Source organism: Malania oleifera, chromosome 1 (genome assembly GCF_029873635.1).
Source record: "Malania oleifera isolate guangnan ecotype guangnan chromosome 1, ASM2987363v1, whole genome shotgun sequence".
NCBI classification, from domain to species: Eukaryota; Viridiplantae; Streptophyta; class Magnoliopsida; order Santalales; family Ximeniaceae; genus Malania; species Malania oleifera.
Window position 1 is genome coordinate 150,391,126 of NC_080417.1, and position 19,419 is coordinate 150,410,544.

General features: G+C 36.8%; 1 protein-coding gene across 1 annotated transcript; it reads right to left on the reverse strand.

The window, feature by feature from the left end:
* Positions 1–5,575: 5,575 nt before the first annotated feature.
* Positions 5,576–18,409, reverse strand: LOC131164668 (putative BPI/LBP family protein At1g04970). The gene is made up of 6 exons (XM_058122034.1): positions 17,727–18,409; positions 16,730–16,869; positions 15,772–16,123; positions 15,155–15,400; positions 14,319–14,444; positions 5,576–6,062 (listed from the first exon to the last, which is right to left on the reverse strand). Exons 1-6 carry the CDS (start codon positions 18,132–18,134, stop codon positions 5,859–5,861), a joined length of 1,476 nt encoding a protein of 491 aa, XP_057978017.1. The 5' UTR covers positions 18,135–18,409; the 3' UTR covers positions 5,576–5,858.
* Positions 18,410–19,419: the final 1,010 nt, after the last annotated feature.

Sequence of the window (19,419 nt, forward strand, 5' to 3'; positions counted from 1 at the left end):
GTAGGGTACAAGAGAACAGAGGAGACGCGAGGAGCGGAGATGGACTGGGGATTGCGTTTCTGAGGAAAGAGAGTAGAGAGAACGAAAACAGATGAGCACTGCTGTGTAGAATTTTGTCTTGCAAAGGGGTGTGTGAAACTATCATGGATCCTGAAAGCTGAGCTTCAACGATCTTACACATCGCTAATTATAATATTTACTAATAATAAATATTTATAATAGTTAGTATATTGATATATTTACTATCGCTGCTTGTCTATAATAATTTAATGTAATGGGATTTTTATTATTTGACTTATATTCTTTAATTTAGTAATTGTTTACATTAATTTTAAATTTAAATTTTATTTATTTTTTATTTTTTTATTTTGCGTTTTGTTTTTTTATTTTTTTAATTTTTCCGTTTTAAGTTCTATTGCGTTGGAGCTACTCCTATAAGTAGCCCCCTGTAAAGAAACACCGTCTAACTATGCCACAAGATTAGGGTATTGGCCTGAGCGAGACACCCACAGCGAAAATGGGGGTCCGCATAGAGCGTCAATAGCAGTGGTAATTGACTCGTGCATAAAATTCGTCTGTAGGTGGGTGTGTTTGATCCTGGGGTTTCACGAGCATGCCCGATTATTGTGTGAATTGACGCTGCTTGAGTGCTTAAAATTTACAGAAATTGAGATAAAAAGTGAAATTTAGTTACCTAAGAAGATAGCCTATGCCGCTCCTGGTACACCAATACTGCTCTAGTAATAAAGCGTCAGATTTCTGCATCAGACGAGTATCCGTCAAGAAAATATGAGGAGCTGAGGGATAGAGGAGAAGTCATGGGGAGACATGAGGAGTGAGAGAGCGAGAGTGGTACTCCAGGAGCTGCGCAGCAGGAAAAACAGAAGGAAGAAAATAGGGGGGGCTTAGTTCTTCCTGAGGATCAGATCCACTTTAAGAAGAGTTAGGAAGTTACATATATAATAATAATAATAATATAATAATAATAGATAATAATAATAATATTTAATTAATACTAATATATGTTTATTAATAAAAATGTAAAATTAAAAGTTAACATTTAATATTATTATTTTAAGATTAATTATTTAATTAGTTAATTAATTAATTTTAGTAATATTCTTATTTCTAGAGAATCTACCCACAAGTCACTAGAGTATAACACTTTCTAGTGCGGTCCTTTATGCAGGCGAGTTGGGCCACGAGCCGTCAACGGTTTGACCAGTCAGTCGACGGAAAGTGCAACGATTTGGCCCAAAATTTCAGAGTTTTGCTTTTGGTATCTTTCCGTTGACGCTTTGGCTCGGGAACCCAGCACAAATTTTTGAATTTTGAATGGAATATGTTAATATGGTTGGGGTTTGGAGGGAAAACCTCTGAGAACTTTATTTATATGTCATTTGTGATGTATTTAAAGTAATATGGTTGTAAATGGTTGAGAGAGTTGATGTATTGTTCATGTAATTTGGACAATAAAATATTGAATCTTTATTGTTTACTCTCATGGATGTAGGCATTGTTGAACCACGTAATTCTTTGTTTTATTTGTTATTTTTGCTTTCATATATTTGTTGTGGTTGTGGATTATTCTGTACATTCAACATTAAATGTTGCATTGTGTGTTTGATCCTAAATATATTCCGTTGTGCAATTCGATTTTTCACAACAAATTAGTATCAAAGTATTGTTGTAATGGCCTTTGGAGCTTCGTCTGCGAAATTTGATGTTGTCAAGTTTGATGGAACCAAAAAAGAGAAGGGTGAAGGATCTCTTAGTATAGCAAGGCATGGTGAAGGTCTTATATAGAATTCAATCGGAAGGCATGGATGAAGCGACTTGGAATGAATTGGAGGCAAAGGCAGTATCAAGCATCCGTATTTTTTTTGTTGATGACGTGTTGTATCACGTCATGGGTGAGGATTCTCCGACAGTAGTTTGGAGGAAATTGGAAAGCCGGTATATGTCTAAGTCTTTCTCGAACAAATTATTTCTTAAGAAAAGGTTGTATTGGCTTAAGATGGTGGAAGGTTCGGATTTGAACCAACATATCAAAGCATTCAATCAGATTGTGAGTGATTTGATGTGTGTTGATGTAAAGTTTGAGGAGAAATACAAGGCGTTGATGCTAAAAAATTCCCTACCTGCGTCTCACACGTATGAGAATTTGGTTATCACTTCTACATGGAGCAAAGAAAGCCTGAATTTGGAAGAGGTGACAAGCGCATAGCTCGATTTTCATCAAAGAAAAATGGCTAATGATGAAGTTTCACATAGTGAAGGGCTTGTGGTGAAGAGAAACCAAGAACATGAAAGACATAAGTCCCGGAATGTTCGGAGTGGAATGTTTTAGGTGCAGTACAATTGGGCACATAAGACCGGAATGTTCGGAGTGGAAGAAAGGGAATGTTGAAAATCATCAGGGTTTGTCAAAATCTGCAAATGTAGTGGAAGAAAACTTAGGGAGCAGTTATGAAGATATGCTATGTGTTTCATTGGGTTCAGAGTGCCTCACAAATGATTTTAGGATCTTAGATTCCGAATGCTCTTATCACACGACAGCAAATAGAAAATGGCTCAACACTTATAGGTCAATTAATACTAGTTCAGTTTTGATGGGAAATGATATTTCGTGCAAAATAATCGATAATGGAAATGTCAAAATAAAAATGTATAATGGTGTTATAAGAATCTAATGTGATGTAAGGCATGTAACGTATCTAAGAAAGAATGTAAATTCATTAGGCACTTTAGATTGCAACGGATATTGTTACAAGTCTGAAAGTAGAGAAATGAAAGTGTGTAAAGGCGACTTGATGGTGATTAAAGGGCAAAAGGTAGTGGAAAATGTCTATGCACTGCAGAGTATCACAGTTATAGGTGGAGCTGTAGTTGTAGAATCTGGGTCAGATGTTTTGTGGCATATGCAGTTAAGGTATGTGGGTGACTACATGTATTCATATGTTTTGTGATTAATGATGACAGCATCACGGGGTAGACATATGTATTTCGTGGGTTTATCACAAAAGGTCTCGGTGTATCTCATGTGACACAAGTCTGAGATGTTTATATGGTTTAACTTGTGGTTGAGGTGGAGAACCAGACCAGAAGAGAGATCTTTAGGTCAGACATTGGGATTGATTACACTGGTTTTGTTCAAGGAGTTTTGTGAGCAGGATAGGTTATATGTAGGGCTTGTAGGGTACTTCTTGGTGAAGTCAGTGAGTATGACGCATTTCTAGTTTGGCCGATCGTTGAAAGTATCACTAGATGGGAGAGTTGCAGGAGAATTGTGGGTAGGTTTTGCGGTAGACTACTCGAGTTTGAGTGGATGTCCACAGGTGCACTTTTCTAGTGATGTTGGATCTAAGTTTGGTGTTATGTCCAGACAATACATATTTCTAGGGTATAAGAAAAGTGAGTTCAAGCTCAGTGATCCTATGACAAATAAGTTGGTGATTAGTGGAGACATGACTTTTGGTGAGAAAGTCATAGGGCAATGTACTCAGGCAAAGGAAGAGAAACAAATGCTAGAAAATTGCAACAGCAACAAACATGTAATTCAAGTGGAGTTAGATACTCATAGCAGAAATGTAAGGAGTTCTATCTTAGGTCAACAGTATCACAATATAAATGAGCATGTGATGTAGGTGGAGCTATAGACTCAGTACAGATATGACATTGTTCAGGTTGCATGGAGTTTCAACTCAAAAGACAAATAGGATCACGGTGGACCTAGGTGCATTATCAGACTACCACTCAGGTATAAATTTGACATTCTGATGTTTTATGCATTCATTACTACCAACAGCAAAGTTCCTACTATTTTTCAAGTTGCAGTGCACAGCTAAGAGAAAAATAGATGAATGAGTGTTATGGTGGAGGAAATGAAGTTACTGCATGAGAATTAGGTGTGGGAGTTGGTAATGCTTCTAGTGGGGAAAAGGGTGATAGGACGCAAGAGATTGATGTATCTGTTGTGTGTGAATAACATGTTATTGGCTAGGAAGGCTTTAACTAACACTAATCAGTTGGGAACTCTGTTGAAAGGTTTTGACATAAATGTCTTGGGTATGACCAAGAAGGGTCTTGGTTTGAAGATTCGCATAGGCAGAGCTATAGGGAGATTGGTGTTATCTCAGGGTGGCTTTGTGGACAGAACTGCATGGAGACTTTGTTTGCCGTCTCAAAGGGGTTCTGTAGAGAATCAAAGTAAAATGTATATTGCTCAATTTCCAAGAACGGATGGTGAATTCCGAGATATGTCAAAGGTCCCCCATGATGATGCAATGAGGTGTTTCAGCAGGCAATCGAGTGCTCCGTTAGTTGTGAGATTTGTTGAAGACTATGTAGGGGGCTTTGGTGATTGAAGGCTTACAGCAGGTTTTATGTTTATTGTTGTGGGAAGGCCTTGTTGGAAGCCCAGGGTGAAGGTCTCAAGTTGTTATATCTACAATTGAATTGGGGTTGATGGCAGAAGCCAAAGCTGCCATGGGCAAGTTCAAGCGTTGCTTAGACTTGGTTTTTGTCCCTAATTGTTTGACGGGAGGCGGTCCCAACCTAACGTCCCAAGGTCAAGCGTTGCTTAGACTTGGTTTTTGTCCCTAATTGTTTGACGGGAGGCGGTCCCAACCTAACATCCCAAGGTCAAGGTGAAGTAACAGACTATGTTTTTGGTTTCTCTAAGGGGCGTATATTCGCCAAGGTGGAGATTGTTGTGATATGTCGCGCATATGCTATGTGGAATACATGTACAGGGAAGAAAACATGGTAGGAAATCAAAGAGGAAACCGTTGACGGTTTGACTAGTTAGTCGACGTAAACTACAACAGTTTGACCCAGAATTTCAGAGTTTTGCTCTCGATATCTTTTCGTCCACAGTTTGGGTTGGGAACCTAGCGTAGATTTTTGAATTTTGAATGGGAGAGGTTAATATGGTTGGAATTTAGAGGGAAAACCTCCAAGAACTCTATTTATATGTCATTAGTGATGTATTTAGAGTAAGATTGTTGTGAATAGCTGAGAGGGTTGATGTATTGTTCATATAATTTGGATAAGAAAATAGTGAATCTTTATTGTTTGCTCTCGTTAATGTAGGTATTGTCAAACCATGTAATTCCTTATGTTATTTGTTGTTCTTACTTTCATATATTTACTGTGGTTGTGAATTATTTTATATATTCATCATTAAGTGTGGCATCGTGCGTTTGATCCTAAATATATTTCACTGTGCAATTCAATTTTTCACAACAAATATTGCTATTGTAATGCTTTCAAATTGTAGTATGATTGTTCAAATTATGTGCACATCATTGAATTGTTTATCCATTAAGAACTTACCACACTTATGCCTATACGTTTGGCCCCTCGGCCTCTCCAAAAGGAGGAAAAGGAAAAATGTCTCAATGAATGGTTTCAGTGTGTGCATGTATGTGTATGCATGCATGTATGATAGGACGAATTGAGTTATTAAAAATTTCTTATGATTTTGGCTGAAATCGAGACTTGATTCCGAGTTAAAAGGTCAAAATGAAAAGATACTGACCAAAAAAATTCCAACTCTAGTGTGGAATAGGTATAAAATGTAATTCCCGCAAACCAAATGGAATTGAAGGGACTGCACTAATATGGTTTTTAAGAAACAATAATGAGAAATTTGGAATATGTTACAATAAACAGAAGTATGGTTCCCAAAAACAAGAGGGACATTTGTAACGTGTTACATATTTGCAGGAAACAACTAGGCAGATGAATCCTACATTGCTTCTTGATCTGCACTAAAATGTGTATCCATAAAAATTATGGCATGAAGGGAGCTGCTTTGCACCTTGGATGTATGTATATGTACAAGCACAACACAACTAGTTGTTGGACATGGGGAAATGATCAAGACCTCTCTCTGCTGTGAATGCCACATCGCTGCAAATCATAAGTCTTGAATCAGTCCAGTGTATTTCAGCATTCTTTAGTCCAAATCCATGAAGAACTGGCAGAGGAAACCCTCTCCTGAGGCGTAGATTCGCATACGGCAAGAGCATGGTTTTGAGGAGGGTCGATGTCACTGTCTGCGCAAATTTGCAAAAGAAGGGAATAAACCGTTGGATGCTTCATGAATTACATTTACCATGCAAAATAAGATGATAAACTGTCACAAAAGCAACGATCTAATGCATTAAAAATCACGTATTTCATGGGGAACAGCATGATCCACTTCTGCAATATAACTGCAATTTAAATCTAGTAATAATATCGAAAAGTTCAAAACCCACAAATTGGGAAGGTGGTTCAAACATATTTTTGCACAGCCAAATGAGTATGGGCGCTGATCTGCTCTTTATTCAACAAAGCCTTTGAGAAAAAAAAAGGGATGTGTTCGGTTGAACAAGTTAATCTAACTGTAATTTAATTGAACAAGGTTACTTCCTTCAAAGAGAGGTGTCTGCTTGAGTCTCCATCGACTTAGATCTGGCTAAACCTTTGAAGCAGATGGCTCCCTACAGGAGCGAAGAGGGAAGGTAAGGCTTGCACTGATTTGGTCATCAATGAAAATCTCATGACTTTTTCTTTTTTCCTGTGGAGCTTCACATCATAGGCTTGAAAATTGTCCTAAAATATTTCATGAAGAGTGAACTATAGGCTTGAGAAAGCAGGTTTTGATGCTGTTCATTTTCAGAGTGAGAGTTGCCTGTCATGCCTTTGAAGCACTCTGATTTCAAAGTCTTGTTGCCATAAAACCAAAATGGATTCGCTCTACCTTGGCTGGACCATAGTAAGGGCACGAAGGTGGTAGCTCTCCTCTATACAAGAGTCTTTAACGCACTTTAAATAAATAGTATATTTTAATTAGACTTTATTTATCTTATGCATAAATATATTTGTAATCTTAATTTATTTAAACTTATAAATAAACTTGGATATACTTACAATACAAGAAGTCCTATACTGAGAATTTCTTCTAATACACATTCACAGTTAATAAATTTTATTGTCATTCCCTCACTTTGCCTATCCTACATTTTTATTTTCTTTCCCCATGTCCATGCCGTGCCACACATTTGTCCCTGTTTCTGTGTCGGTACATCCAACACTCCCAAGGACCAAGGGTAACAATTGCTGAATGTGTAACGAAGACAGTGAATCCCAATCAGCCAGCATTTAGTCTTCACAGTTAAAATGTGAGTTTTCTCCAGAAAAAAGGTTTGAGAGACTCTTATCACAGCTTGCTTATCACTAATCCAAAATACAGTGACATAAATGACAACAAATACACACACACACACACACACACTGATATGAACCAACAAGCTCCGATTGCACAAGATGATCTGCACATGCCAAGCGGACCCATCACAAGAGCTAGAGCCAAGAAGGTCAAGGAGGCTACACAAGGACTAATTGAGAAGTTGCTTGAGCAAGAGTCAATGAGGGTCATGAACACTAGAGAAAAGGACTTTCTTGAAGAGCCTAAGATGGTAAATTGTCTAAACACATGTGAAGCTGGAACCTTAAGCCAATAGAGGCTGTTTGGGGAATTTTTATTGTTTGTGTGAAGCTGAAACCTTAAGCCAAGAGGGGCTGTTTGGAGAATTTTTATTGTTTTAATTAAAGTATGGGCTAAATAGTGGGCCAATTGTGTCAATTAAGCATGGCATGTGACTTGCACATGTTTCATTAAATGACATGGCATGCTTAAGGTTATGTGGGGTTTATTTCTCTTCAAGTTCTTCATTGAACTTTCACCAAACTTATCAAAGGTGCTACCTTTGTGGCGTTCATCCATTAATTTGATATTCTTAATTTGTGCTTCATGTCAAGCAATAGGTCAAGGATCCACTACCATTGGGTTTGGGGTTTTGATAAATCTGATTTGGGGTCTCCAGACATTCATTCTTGGGGTTCCGCATCATTTGGTATCAGAGCCTTGGTTCAAATCAGTTCTATCTATCTTATTTTTCTTGTTCGCTTTCAAAAATTCTTTTATCTTATAATCATTTATCCTTATTTCATATTCTTCTATCATTCGATCTACCTATCTTGTTTTCTTGTTTCCGAAATTTTTCATCTCTTCTTTAATATCATCCATCATCAAGATTGAATCTTTTGCAGCTGGAAATTGCAAGAAACACAGCAAAGTCGATTAGAGCAGCCAAAAAAAAAAACAAACAAACAAACCATTTTGTGCATTCAAAAAAAAACAAAAAAGGAAAGAGAAAAAGCAGTATTTTGCATTCGAAAAAAAAAAAAAAAAAACAATTGTGTCAAAACACGAGCATTGAGTGTCATTGTTTGAGGGTAAACACATAAGGGGGAAAGTGAGGAATTTTTTTCTCTCTAATATCCTTTTTGCAGGTTTGAAATCATGAGTAAAAAGGTAGTTGGTGCTGAAACTTCCAACAAGGGTAGCGAGAATGAGAACCCTCCACAAGACTCATTCTTCACCTTGCAAACCATTCAACAGCAGTTTGAAAGACTCAATACGGTTTTTGGGGAGTTCATGGATAGATTTGATACACAAGATGCTGCAATTGATGGACTAGGAAAAGGGCAATCCAATGAAAGGTGGCGAAGGCCACACACTCCTCTGATTGCTGAATTTCACCATGATATAAGTGGCGATGAAGCAAGTAATGATAAACATGACGGTAAGGGCAGATTTTCTTATCGAGGTGCTAGGCAAGAGCGGCAACCTCGATGGGAGCCAAGGGGTCGAGATAACATCGACAGAAACATCATAAGCATCAAAATGAAGATCCCTCCTTTTCAAGGGAAAAATAATGGGATGTATACCTTGAATGGGAGAGGAAAGTTGAGCTCATTTTTTAGTGTCATAACTACTCTGAAGAAAAGAAGGTGAAATTGGCAGTTGTAGAGTTCACTGACCATGCACTAGTATGGTGGGATCAAATTCTTCTTAATAGGTGTAGAAACATGGAAAGGCCTATTGAGACGTGGGCTAAAATGAAGGCGGTGATGAGGAAGTGATTTGTACCAAGCCACTACTACCGAGACTTACACCAACGTCTTCAAAGCCTTACCCAAGGTACCAAAAGTGTGGAGGACTACCACAAGGAGATGGCTATGATTCGGGCAAATATTGAGGAAAATAGAGAAGCTACAATGGCATGATTCTTATATGGGTTGAACCGGAAAATTGCTAACATAGTGGAGCTACAGCACTATGTGAAGGACATGGTGCATATGACAATGAAAGTGGAAAGGCAACTCAAACACAAGAGTAGAAACAAGCATGCTACAACAACTTCGGCTTCCCATTCCACATGGAAACTGAAATTGGGGAAAATCAAAAGAAGAAAGGGTTGTTTCCAAATCCAAGGAAGAGAAGGAGAAAGGCAAGACAAAGTGCGCAGCCATGAAAAAGGTGCAACTTCTTCTCAACCTAATAGGTACAAAAATACCAAGTGTTTTAAGTGTTTGGGGACGGACCATATTACATCACAATGCTCAAATAAAAGAGCAATGATTATGAGAGATGATGGTACTATTGAGACCGATGTTGAAGAGAGTGATCATGAGTCCATGCCTTCACTAAAAGAGTCTAGTGATGTTGAGTATACTGTCCATGGCGAGGCATTAGTAACTAGGAGAGCTTTAAACATGCACGTGATGAAAGATGAAAACAAGGAGCAGCGTGAGAATATATTTCATACTCGATGTTACATCCATGATAAGGAGTGTAGCATGATTATCGATGGAGGGAGCTGCACCAACGTAGCTAGTTCCACATTAGTAGAGAAGTTGGGGTTGCAATGCATAAAACATCCTAGGCCTTACAAACTTCAATGGTTGAATGAGTGTGGGGAGGTTAGGGTGAATAAGTAAGTGCTGATTGTATTTTCAATTGAAAAATATTCTGATGAGATTCTATGTAATGTGGTCCCTATGCATGCTAGTCACATCTTATTGGGCAGGTCATGACAATATGATCGACGTGTCACTCATGATGATTTCAAAAATAGGTATTCCTTTATAAAAGATGGGAGGAGTGTGACCCTTGTACCATTGACTCTTAAGCAAGTGTATGAAGATCAAGTGAGATTGAAAAGAGCAAATGATGAGAAAAACAAAAAAGAGATTGAGAATAAAACAAAAGAAGAGGCAGTGAGCATTGAAAAAAAAGAGAGAGAAAATGAGGGCAAGAGAGGAGCTTAAATTAGAAAAAAAAAAAAGTGGTTAAAATGAGGGAAAAACAACGAGAGAAAAAAGTAAGTTTGTATGCAAAAGAAAAAGAGTATAAGAAAACTTTTTATGCACAAAGACCTCTAGTTATACTCAAGTACAAGAAGACATATTTGAGCACTAACGAACTCACCTCTTCCCTACCTAGTGCTGTTGTTTCTTTGCTGCAGGAATATGAGAATGTCTTTCCTGTAAATGTGCCCAATGGTTTGCCACCGATTAGAGGAATTGAGCATCAGATTGACTTCATCCCTGGGGCTATGATTCCCAACCGTCCGGCCTATATGAGCAGCCCCAAGGAGACTAAGGAACTTCAAAGATAAGTTGAGAAGCTGTTAGCCAAGGGGCATGTGAGGGAGAGCATGAGTCCGTGTGTGGTACCCGTCCTATTGGTACCAAAGAAAGATGGATCATGGAGGATGTGCGTGAACTGTAGAGCCATCAATAAAATCACTGTAAAGTATCGTCATTCTATTCCTAGACTAGATGACATGTTAGATGAACTGCATGGCTCTTGCATCTTTTCTAAAATTGATTTAAAAAGTAGCTACCATCAAATAAGAATGAAACCGGGTGATGAATGGAAAACTGCATTTAAAACAAAGTACGGTTTGTATGAATGGATGGTTATGCCCTTTGGTCTTACCAATGCACCTAATACTTCCATGCGCTTGATGAATCATGTGTTGTGTGCATTTATAGGCAGATTTGTTGTTGTCTGCTTTGACGACATCCTAGTGTACAACAAGAATCTTGATGATCACTTGGATCATTTGAAAAGTGTACTGGTTGTTTTTAGGAAAGAAAAATTGTCTGTTAACCTAAAGAAATGTAATTTTTGAATGAAAAAAGGTTATTTTCTTGGGTTATATGGTGAGTGCTAAGGGCGTAGAAGTGGATGAGGAAAAGGTGAAAGCAATAAAAGATTGGTCAACACCTAAATATGTAACTGGTGTACGTAGTTTTTATGGGTTGGCTAGTTTTTATAGGCGGTTTGTGAGAGATTTTAGCACCATTGCTGCACCTTTAACTAAAATGATAAAAAAGAACGCGGGATTTAAATGGGGCAATGCACAAGAACATGCCTTCAAAATGCTTAAAGATAGGTTATGTTCTGCTCCATTATTGCTTTTACCTGATTTCACTAAAACTTTTTAGATTGAATGTGATGCCTCCGAGATTGGTATTGGAACTGTTTTGAAGCAGGATAAGCGTCCCATTGCATATTTTAGTGAAATGCTCAATGGGGCAGCATTGAACTACTCCACGTATGATAAAGAACTGTATGCCTTGGTGAGGGCATTGGAGACCGGGCAACACTACTTGTGGCCTAAAGAATTTGTGATCCACTCTAATCATGAATCATTAAAGCATTTGAAGGGGCAAGGTAAGCTAAATCGTCGCCACGCCAAATGGGTAGAGTTCATCGAAGCCTTCCCATATGTCATTCAGTACAAGCAGGGGAAAGAGAATGTTGTGGCTGATTCGCTTTCTCGCAGGCATGCCTTAATTACTACACTTAGCACTAAGTTAATGGGTGTTGAGTACATAAAGGATTTATATGCTAAAGATTCTGATTTTGCCAATGTGTATAAGGCATGTGATCAAGTTGCGTTTCATAAATTCTATAGGCATGATGGTTATTTATTTAGGGAGAATAGACTTTGTGTGCCTAACTGCTCCTTAAGAGAATTGCTTGTGCGAGAGTCACATAGCGGGGGTTTGATGGGACATTTTAGGGTACAAAAGACTTTAGATATTCTACATGAACACTTCTTTTGGCCACATATGCGTAGAGATGTAGAGAGAGTGTATTCTAGATGCATTTCATGTAAACAAGCTAAGTCTAAGGTTTTACCTCAGGGCCTTTATTTAGGGAGAATAGACTTTGTGTGCCTAACTGCTCCTTAAGAGAATTGCTTGTGCAAGAGTCATATAGCGGGGATTTGATGGGACATTTTGGGGTACAAAAGACTTTAGATATTCTGCATGAACACTTCTTTTGGCCACATATGCTTAGAGATGTAGAGAGAGTGTGTTCTAGATGCATTTCATGTAAACAAGCTAAGTCTAAGGTTTTACCTCATGGCCTTTATACTCCTTTGCCTATACCTAGTGAACCTTGGGTAGATATTTCAATGGATTTCATATTGGGTTTGCCTAGGTCCAAAGGGGGTATGGACTCTATATTTGTGGTGGTTGATAGATTTTCTAAAATGGCACATTTTATTCCTTGCCATAAAACTAATGATGCCACAAATATAGCCGAGTTATTCTTTAGGGACATTGTGTGATTGCATGGCATTCCTAGGACAATTGTGAGTGATAGGGATGTTAAATTCCTTAACTACTTTTGGACAGTTTTGTAAGGAAAGTTAGGAACTAAGCTATTGTTTTCTACTACTTGTCATCCTCAAACCGATAGTCAAACCAAAGTAGTTAATCGGACTTTAACTACCTTATTGCGTGCGGTCATTCAAAGGAATTTAAAATCATGGGAAGAATGCATAACACTTATTGAGTTTGCTTATAGAACTGTGCATGCTTCTACTAATTTTTCTCCATTTGAAATTGTTTATGGTTTTAATCCTTTGACTCCATTGGATTTGATGTCATACTTGTGAATAAGATAGCTAGCTTAGACGGACGACACAAGGCTAACTTGATGAAGAGGATCCATGAACAAGCACGGCAGCACATTGAAAAGAAGAACTGACAATATTCATCTCAAACCAATAAGGGGCACAAGTTCGTTTCTTTCGAACCGGGAGATTGGGTATGGGTGCATATGAGAAAAGAGAGGTTTCCTACTAAAAGGAAAACAAAGCTACACCCGAGGGGTGATGGACCTTTTCAAAAGTGTTATAAAAGATCAACAACAATGCATACAAGTTGGATCTACCGGGTGAGTATAAGGTCAATGCAACTTTCAACGTTTCTAATTTATCCCCTTTTGATGTAGGTGATGATCGAGGACGAATCCTTTTGAGGAGAGGGAGAATGATATGAACCAACAAGCTCCAATTGCACAGGATGATCAGCACATACCAAGCGGACCCGTCACAAGAGCTAGAGCCAAGAAGGTCAAGGAGGCTACGCAAGGACTAATTGAGAAGTTGCTTGAGCAAGAGTCAATGAGGATCATGGACACTAAAGAAAAAGGACTTTCTTGAAGAGCCTAAGATGGTAAATTGTCTAAAGACGTGTAAAGCTGGAACCTTAAGCCAATAGGGGCTGTTTGGGGAATTTTTATTGTTTTAGTTAAAGTATGGACTAAATAGTGGGCCAATTGTGTCAATTAAGCATAGCATGTGACTTGCACATGTTTCATTAAATGATATGGCACATGACATGTGACTCGCACATATTCATTAAATGACATGGCATGCTTAAGGTTATGTGGGGCTATGTTATTGGCCAGATTGATGTCATAGTCTATTTTTATTGGCCGGGCTAATGTCATGAGTTTCTTTTATTTTCTATAAGTAGCCAACTCTCTATTGTATTGAAATAAGGGATATTTTTGGCTGAATACAATTCCAAGTGGGGTTTATTTCTCTTCAAGTTCTTTATTGAACTTTCACTGCACTTATTAAAGGTGCTACCTTTGTGGCGTTCATCCATTATTTTGATATTCTTGATTTGTGCTTCACGTCAAGCAATGGATCCACTACCATGTCGAATCTTATTTTGGGTTTGGGGTTTTGATAAATCTCATTTGGGGTTTCCGGACGTTCATTCTTCGGGTTCCGCATCACACACACTATCCAATTAGATAAAAATCTGTGAATCAAGATTAGGAAACTAATTTATGCGGTGGTACTCATGTCAGTTAAACAGCTGGAAAGAACAACTTTGGTCATTTTGTTCATCAGCATTATAAAATCTCTTAACAAAAATTAGCTTAGACACATCATAAAGATATCTCAAACTTCAATGAACTGATCAATCTAAAGCAAAATTTGCAGTTCAAATTCAACAATCACGAGCTGATCAAGTCATTCAACAATAATTACCATTAATCTCTCATTCAAGTTCAAATTTCATCTCCTACTTCACCTAGCCATTTCTTCTTTAATTGGAAACTTTGAAAGGATGCAAGGACTGAATTTGAACTGACATACCTGAACGAGGTGCATATGCAAATTACCAATTTTGCTCCACTTCAAAGACAATGTAAAATCATCCAGTCTAACACTTCCCACTAGACTATTCCTCTGGATTTCTGCAGAACCTGAAACATGAATGACCTGCATCAAGAAAAACATCAACAATTCATCACAACTGACATCCTTATCAGTAATTATTCCAACCTCAACTCATGGAGGCAAGTAGAAGGAAAAGAAAAGGATTTCAAGATTTGTATTTTGCTTAAAGTACAAGCTTATGCCATAAACAAGGTTTAAAGCCCGTGCAGAAGAAACTGCACATGCCACAACCTTTCGTTTCAAATTAGGAGACATAACTATGTCTCAATCTAATGGGAATCCCTGGAGCATCTTCCCTCAAATTCTTTTCATGGGAATAAAGTACTCCCTGCTCGCAAAATTGAAAGAAAGAGAGCAACCAAAAAAAAAAAGAATACAAATAATAATAAGGAGAAAAAGTAAAAAGAGAATACAATAACAATTCCAATGGTAAAACTTAAGTAATAACAATAATATTCCAATAGAGAAACCTATGTACTGGCTTATAAAAAGCTAGTTAATTTACAGGTTGAACCAAAAGTAGGATCACGCTAGCCAAAACTTTTCCAGACCAGTCATAGATGATTTTCATTTCCAAAGTTCCCAGCCCTGTATCTATAGATGGGGCAGTTCACAGATTCACACTTTGTTATTAAATCCCTAAGCCTAGCTTCCAAACCAACACACTCCTCCCAACTTGAGAAGAGAAGAGTAAAGCAAGAAAAGATTCAGATAGTAGTTTAAGAACTCTGAGAGGATATAGTTCAGCCTACCATTGCAATGCAAGCAACCGGAATCACTTCAGCATCTAAAACATTGATTGTCACATCCAAGTGAATAGTGGCATCAATATCATGGTCTGAAATTAGAATAGTCGGAGGAGAAGATGCAGAAATATTCAGATTCATGTCATCGTTCGGGTACAGCTTGTACAGCTGAGGAACAATATGTTTCCAGCCAGCAGTATTCAGAAGGGACTGATCTGGTAATTCATCAACAACCCATGTCATAATATTCTCCTGGTAAGAAAAGAATAGTCTTTTTTATAAGAAATAAAAAATAACTTATGAAAAATAAACCCAAAGCAGAATAGAAATGATTATAGGTCCATCCCAAAAACAAAGCTGAAGGAAGAACACACCCAAAAATTTAAAAAACTTACAGATGACATAAGGAATTATCAATCAAATAGTTTTGATTGTAATTTTATCATCAACTGTAGTCTTAGCATGAGACTCAGCCTGACTTTCATTATAGTAAACCTCCTGGATATATCTTGCAGCTATTGGTTGAATGCATGTAAACATGCATTGATGATAGACAAAGAAGTGCTAGTTCTTCAACTAGCATATTCATGTGACGAGTCAAGATTTAAGAACTTAAAACTCACATTGAAGCAAACCACAGACGCAGAGTTGATGACACTTTGATGTAATGAGATCCCAACCATCTTCGCAAGACCTTTGCAGTAATCAGAAGCCAGTGACTTCTCATGGTAATAATAAAAACTGGAAACTTCACCTATTGCAGTGAATAACCCATTAATCTCAAAGCCAATGGAGTAATTACTCAACACGGGATCTTTCACAAGAGTGATATTTAAAATAGCAATTTTATCCACTCGAATTTCCTTTGGAAGATTTTGCAATTGAGAATCAAGCTTTAAAACTCCTTCCCTGATTTTCTGGGAAACAGCCTCCTCAACTGAAGACCCTATCTGCCCACCAAAAGCATCCACTACCCTGCATATGAAGGAAGAAAAACTAATCCGTAATATGATAAGGAAATACAATTTTACATCAAAACTTAAGTTGTTAGGTTATGGGCCAATGATGCATATCAAGCTTTAACACACCCCAGCATGTGCTGCCTGATTGCATGCGAAGAGATAAACAAACTATAAATAATAAAATTAAAACACAGGTCCTTACTAGAGAAGAAACATGCATGCTTGCTAAAGCATTAGTGGAAAGAGAGTAGTTATTGATGACACTGCTTTTGGAGCATTATGAATGATGCTATATTTTTTTTCTTTTCCAACAATTATGATTTCAATAATTGTCTGCGTGGAAGAAAAAATATGTGTGCAACTACATGTTATGTATAACTAGTTTTATAATGTTATGTATAAGGTTGTCATAATTCATAAACAATTCGCTGAATGTTGAATAAAAAGTAGGTAGATCAAATTGTATTTCTATATCAAGTGGAATATAGAGCTACCCATGAACAACACTCACTCCCATAGTAAGCACCTAAAAACCAAAAAGAAATATAAAAAAAGAAACATAAAGAAAAGCACCTAGACAATCTCCTCCAATATAAAATTTTGCAAAAGAATTACGTACCCTTGATAAAGCCAAGATGCTCCGCCATCCAACTTTATGGATACATCTTTCACATAACATCCACATTCCAAGAGAGACAGCCGAAGTTTTCCTTCTTGATTCCTCAAACCAAGAGTAAGGCCAACTTCCATACCTTCAACCTTTGCAGAAGAAGCACTCATAAATTTCCCTTTTTGCAAAGATACACTGAAGATGGTACATGCATAGTCACTAGGGCGAAAAAATATAACCATATAAAAATGTAAACACTATTCCCATATGTTTATTTACTGATAGCAGCTGGAATTGTTCATATAAGCATTGAACTCAAGGAAATTTGTCAACCAACTTATCCTACTCCCATACATACAACCAAAAAGAGGGTGATCTAATCTAACAATCAGACATGCAAAACCCGAGTTATCTACTACTTAAAACCAAAGAACAGGAACAAATTGAGTTTGTTAAGAATAGCATATTATTATGGAATGATAGTGAGGAGAGGAACCATACTTGACATGGTACTTTTAAAAGCACTTCAGTCCTTCAAAGATTCATAACTTCAGTTCAGGCTGGACAAATAGCATTCTCTCTTCTTGAGGTTAATTAAAACTAATTGAAACCTATATTTAGATCCCATTTGGATAGAGATTTTGTGAGAGATAGAAAATAAGAAGGAAATAAACTCCCACATAATTTTCTCTCCATCACAAATTTTCACATACCATGAGAATGAAAATACACTCAAATTTGAATAAAAGTAAAGAAAAAACAAACATTAATGACATGTAAAATAAAAATATTGTCCATTGATTTCCCATATATCTTATTTCATTTTCTCATATTCTCTAATCTCTAGCAACCAAACAAGGATGAGTATATTACTTAATAGTTTCTTTCCCATTCATTCTTGCTTTTCAATCTCCAAACAAGCCTTGCTAAACCCAGCAGTGTATGAATCTTGTGCTCTGTGTGTAACTCCATAAAATTAGTGGAAGGGCACAGCTGTTCCCCCTACCTGAACAGAAGCTTCACCCTTGTCTGTAATTGCAATCGGGACTAACCAAGTACTGTAGGAATAGCGCCAATTCATACTCAAATTAGCAGTGGCGCCCGATGCCACTATAGCTAAACCGCTCTCTCCGGGCTTGACAAACGAAGAAGAAACACCAACCTGATAAATCGTAATATTCGAAAGAACGATATGAACTTTACCCACAAGTGGAATTTTCACAGATTTCTCAATTGGGGGCAGCTCTAGGGGAGTGAAAGAGGAAACGGCCGTGTTTATCAGCAAATCCTTCACGAAATCAAGACCCTGTTCGGATATGAACACAGAGATGAAGCCTTCTTCATCGGATTGAAGATGGGTGTTTGCAGGAACGATTAGAAGGGTCAAAAGGATGAAGAAAATAGTGGGTGCCATGAGGTTTCGGAAGTGACCCAGATGAGCTAAACTCAAAAACGTCAAGGACAAGAACAGAAGGTGCTCTGCTTTGTTCTTGGGTTGTTGAAAACAGAAGTATTCTGTCAATCCTCTGTTTGAAATCGTTCCCTTTCCCCTTTCTCCCAGGGGAAGTGAAACCCTGCGACGAAAGCTTAACGCTTGAAAGCAACGAGGAGGCGATTATTGGGATGCATGTATGACAAGTTAGGTTGTTCAAGTTTGGATTTTTCTTCATTATTTGATCTGCAGTCGTTAGACAGGCCCTTTTGGAAAATGTATTTGTAGTTTGTATCCACCGAAGGCATCAACTATTATTAACTATTAAGTAATCAAAATTAACAGAGACGGCGAGTTAACCTAGAAATTGGATTACGGACATCTTTACCGCTTTACGTAATTACGTTCTCCTCATTTGCGGGAACTAGTTTTTATTTTTTATTTTTTAAAATAAAGAATTATAACAATGCCATTATTTTTTAATTTTTTTAATATTCATATTTAAAAAATATTATAAAACGATTTGTTCTCAAAATTTATAGGTAAATATTGAAGAATTTAAAAAAAATAATTTAATTATTAAAAATGATAATTTTTGTAATTATTTAGAAAGATATAAATATTTAAAGATTTAATTTTCTCACAAAATTTTCTTTGACATCTTTTATCTTTACATTCCCTATCTAATTAATTTGGAAGAAATTTCTATTTAAACAAAAATGTTAGGTAAAAAAAATTATAAAATACAAAAAGTAAATACAAAATGTAAATAAACTTTTGCAAAAAGAATTTATGGTCACACATATAAAGAAAATGATTATTTGAAGTGAGATAAGACATCACAATAGATGATGAATTTTGGAACACACTCAATCTCTAATAAATTAATAGGAATAAGAAAAGTTCATTAATAATTGGCTTAGATTGTATTTAAAATATAATTCAAATGCAATTTTATTATGAGTTTAGTTTTCGATTCTCATATTTGCAAGTTTTTTCATTTGTACTGTATTTAGTACACCTGAATTTTATTCAAGAATATTTTTTTATGAAAATTATTGTCATATTAAATTTAAAAATAAAATAAAATCTTGAATATACATATAATTCATGAAAAGCAAAAGTATCATTTGATATCACTGTAAAAAAATTAGAAAAACGAAAATCAAAAACAAAATTCAAAAAATTAGAGACAGAAACTAAAATTTAAAAATCAACTACATATTTGGATAACATTTATAAAACTAATACAAATTTAAAACTTAAT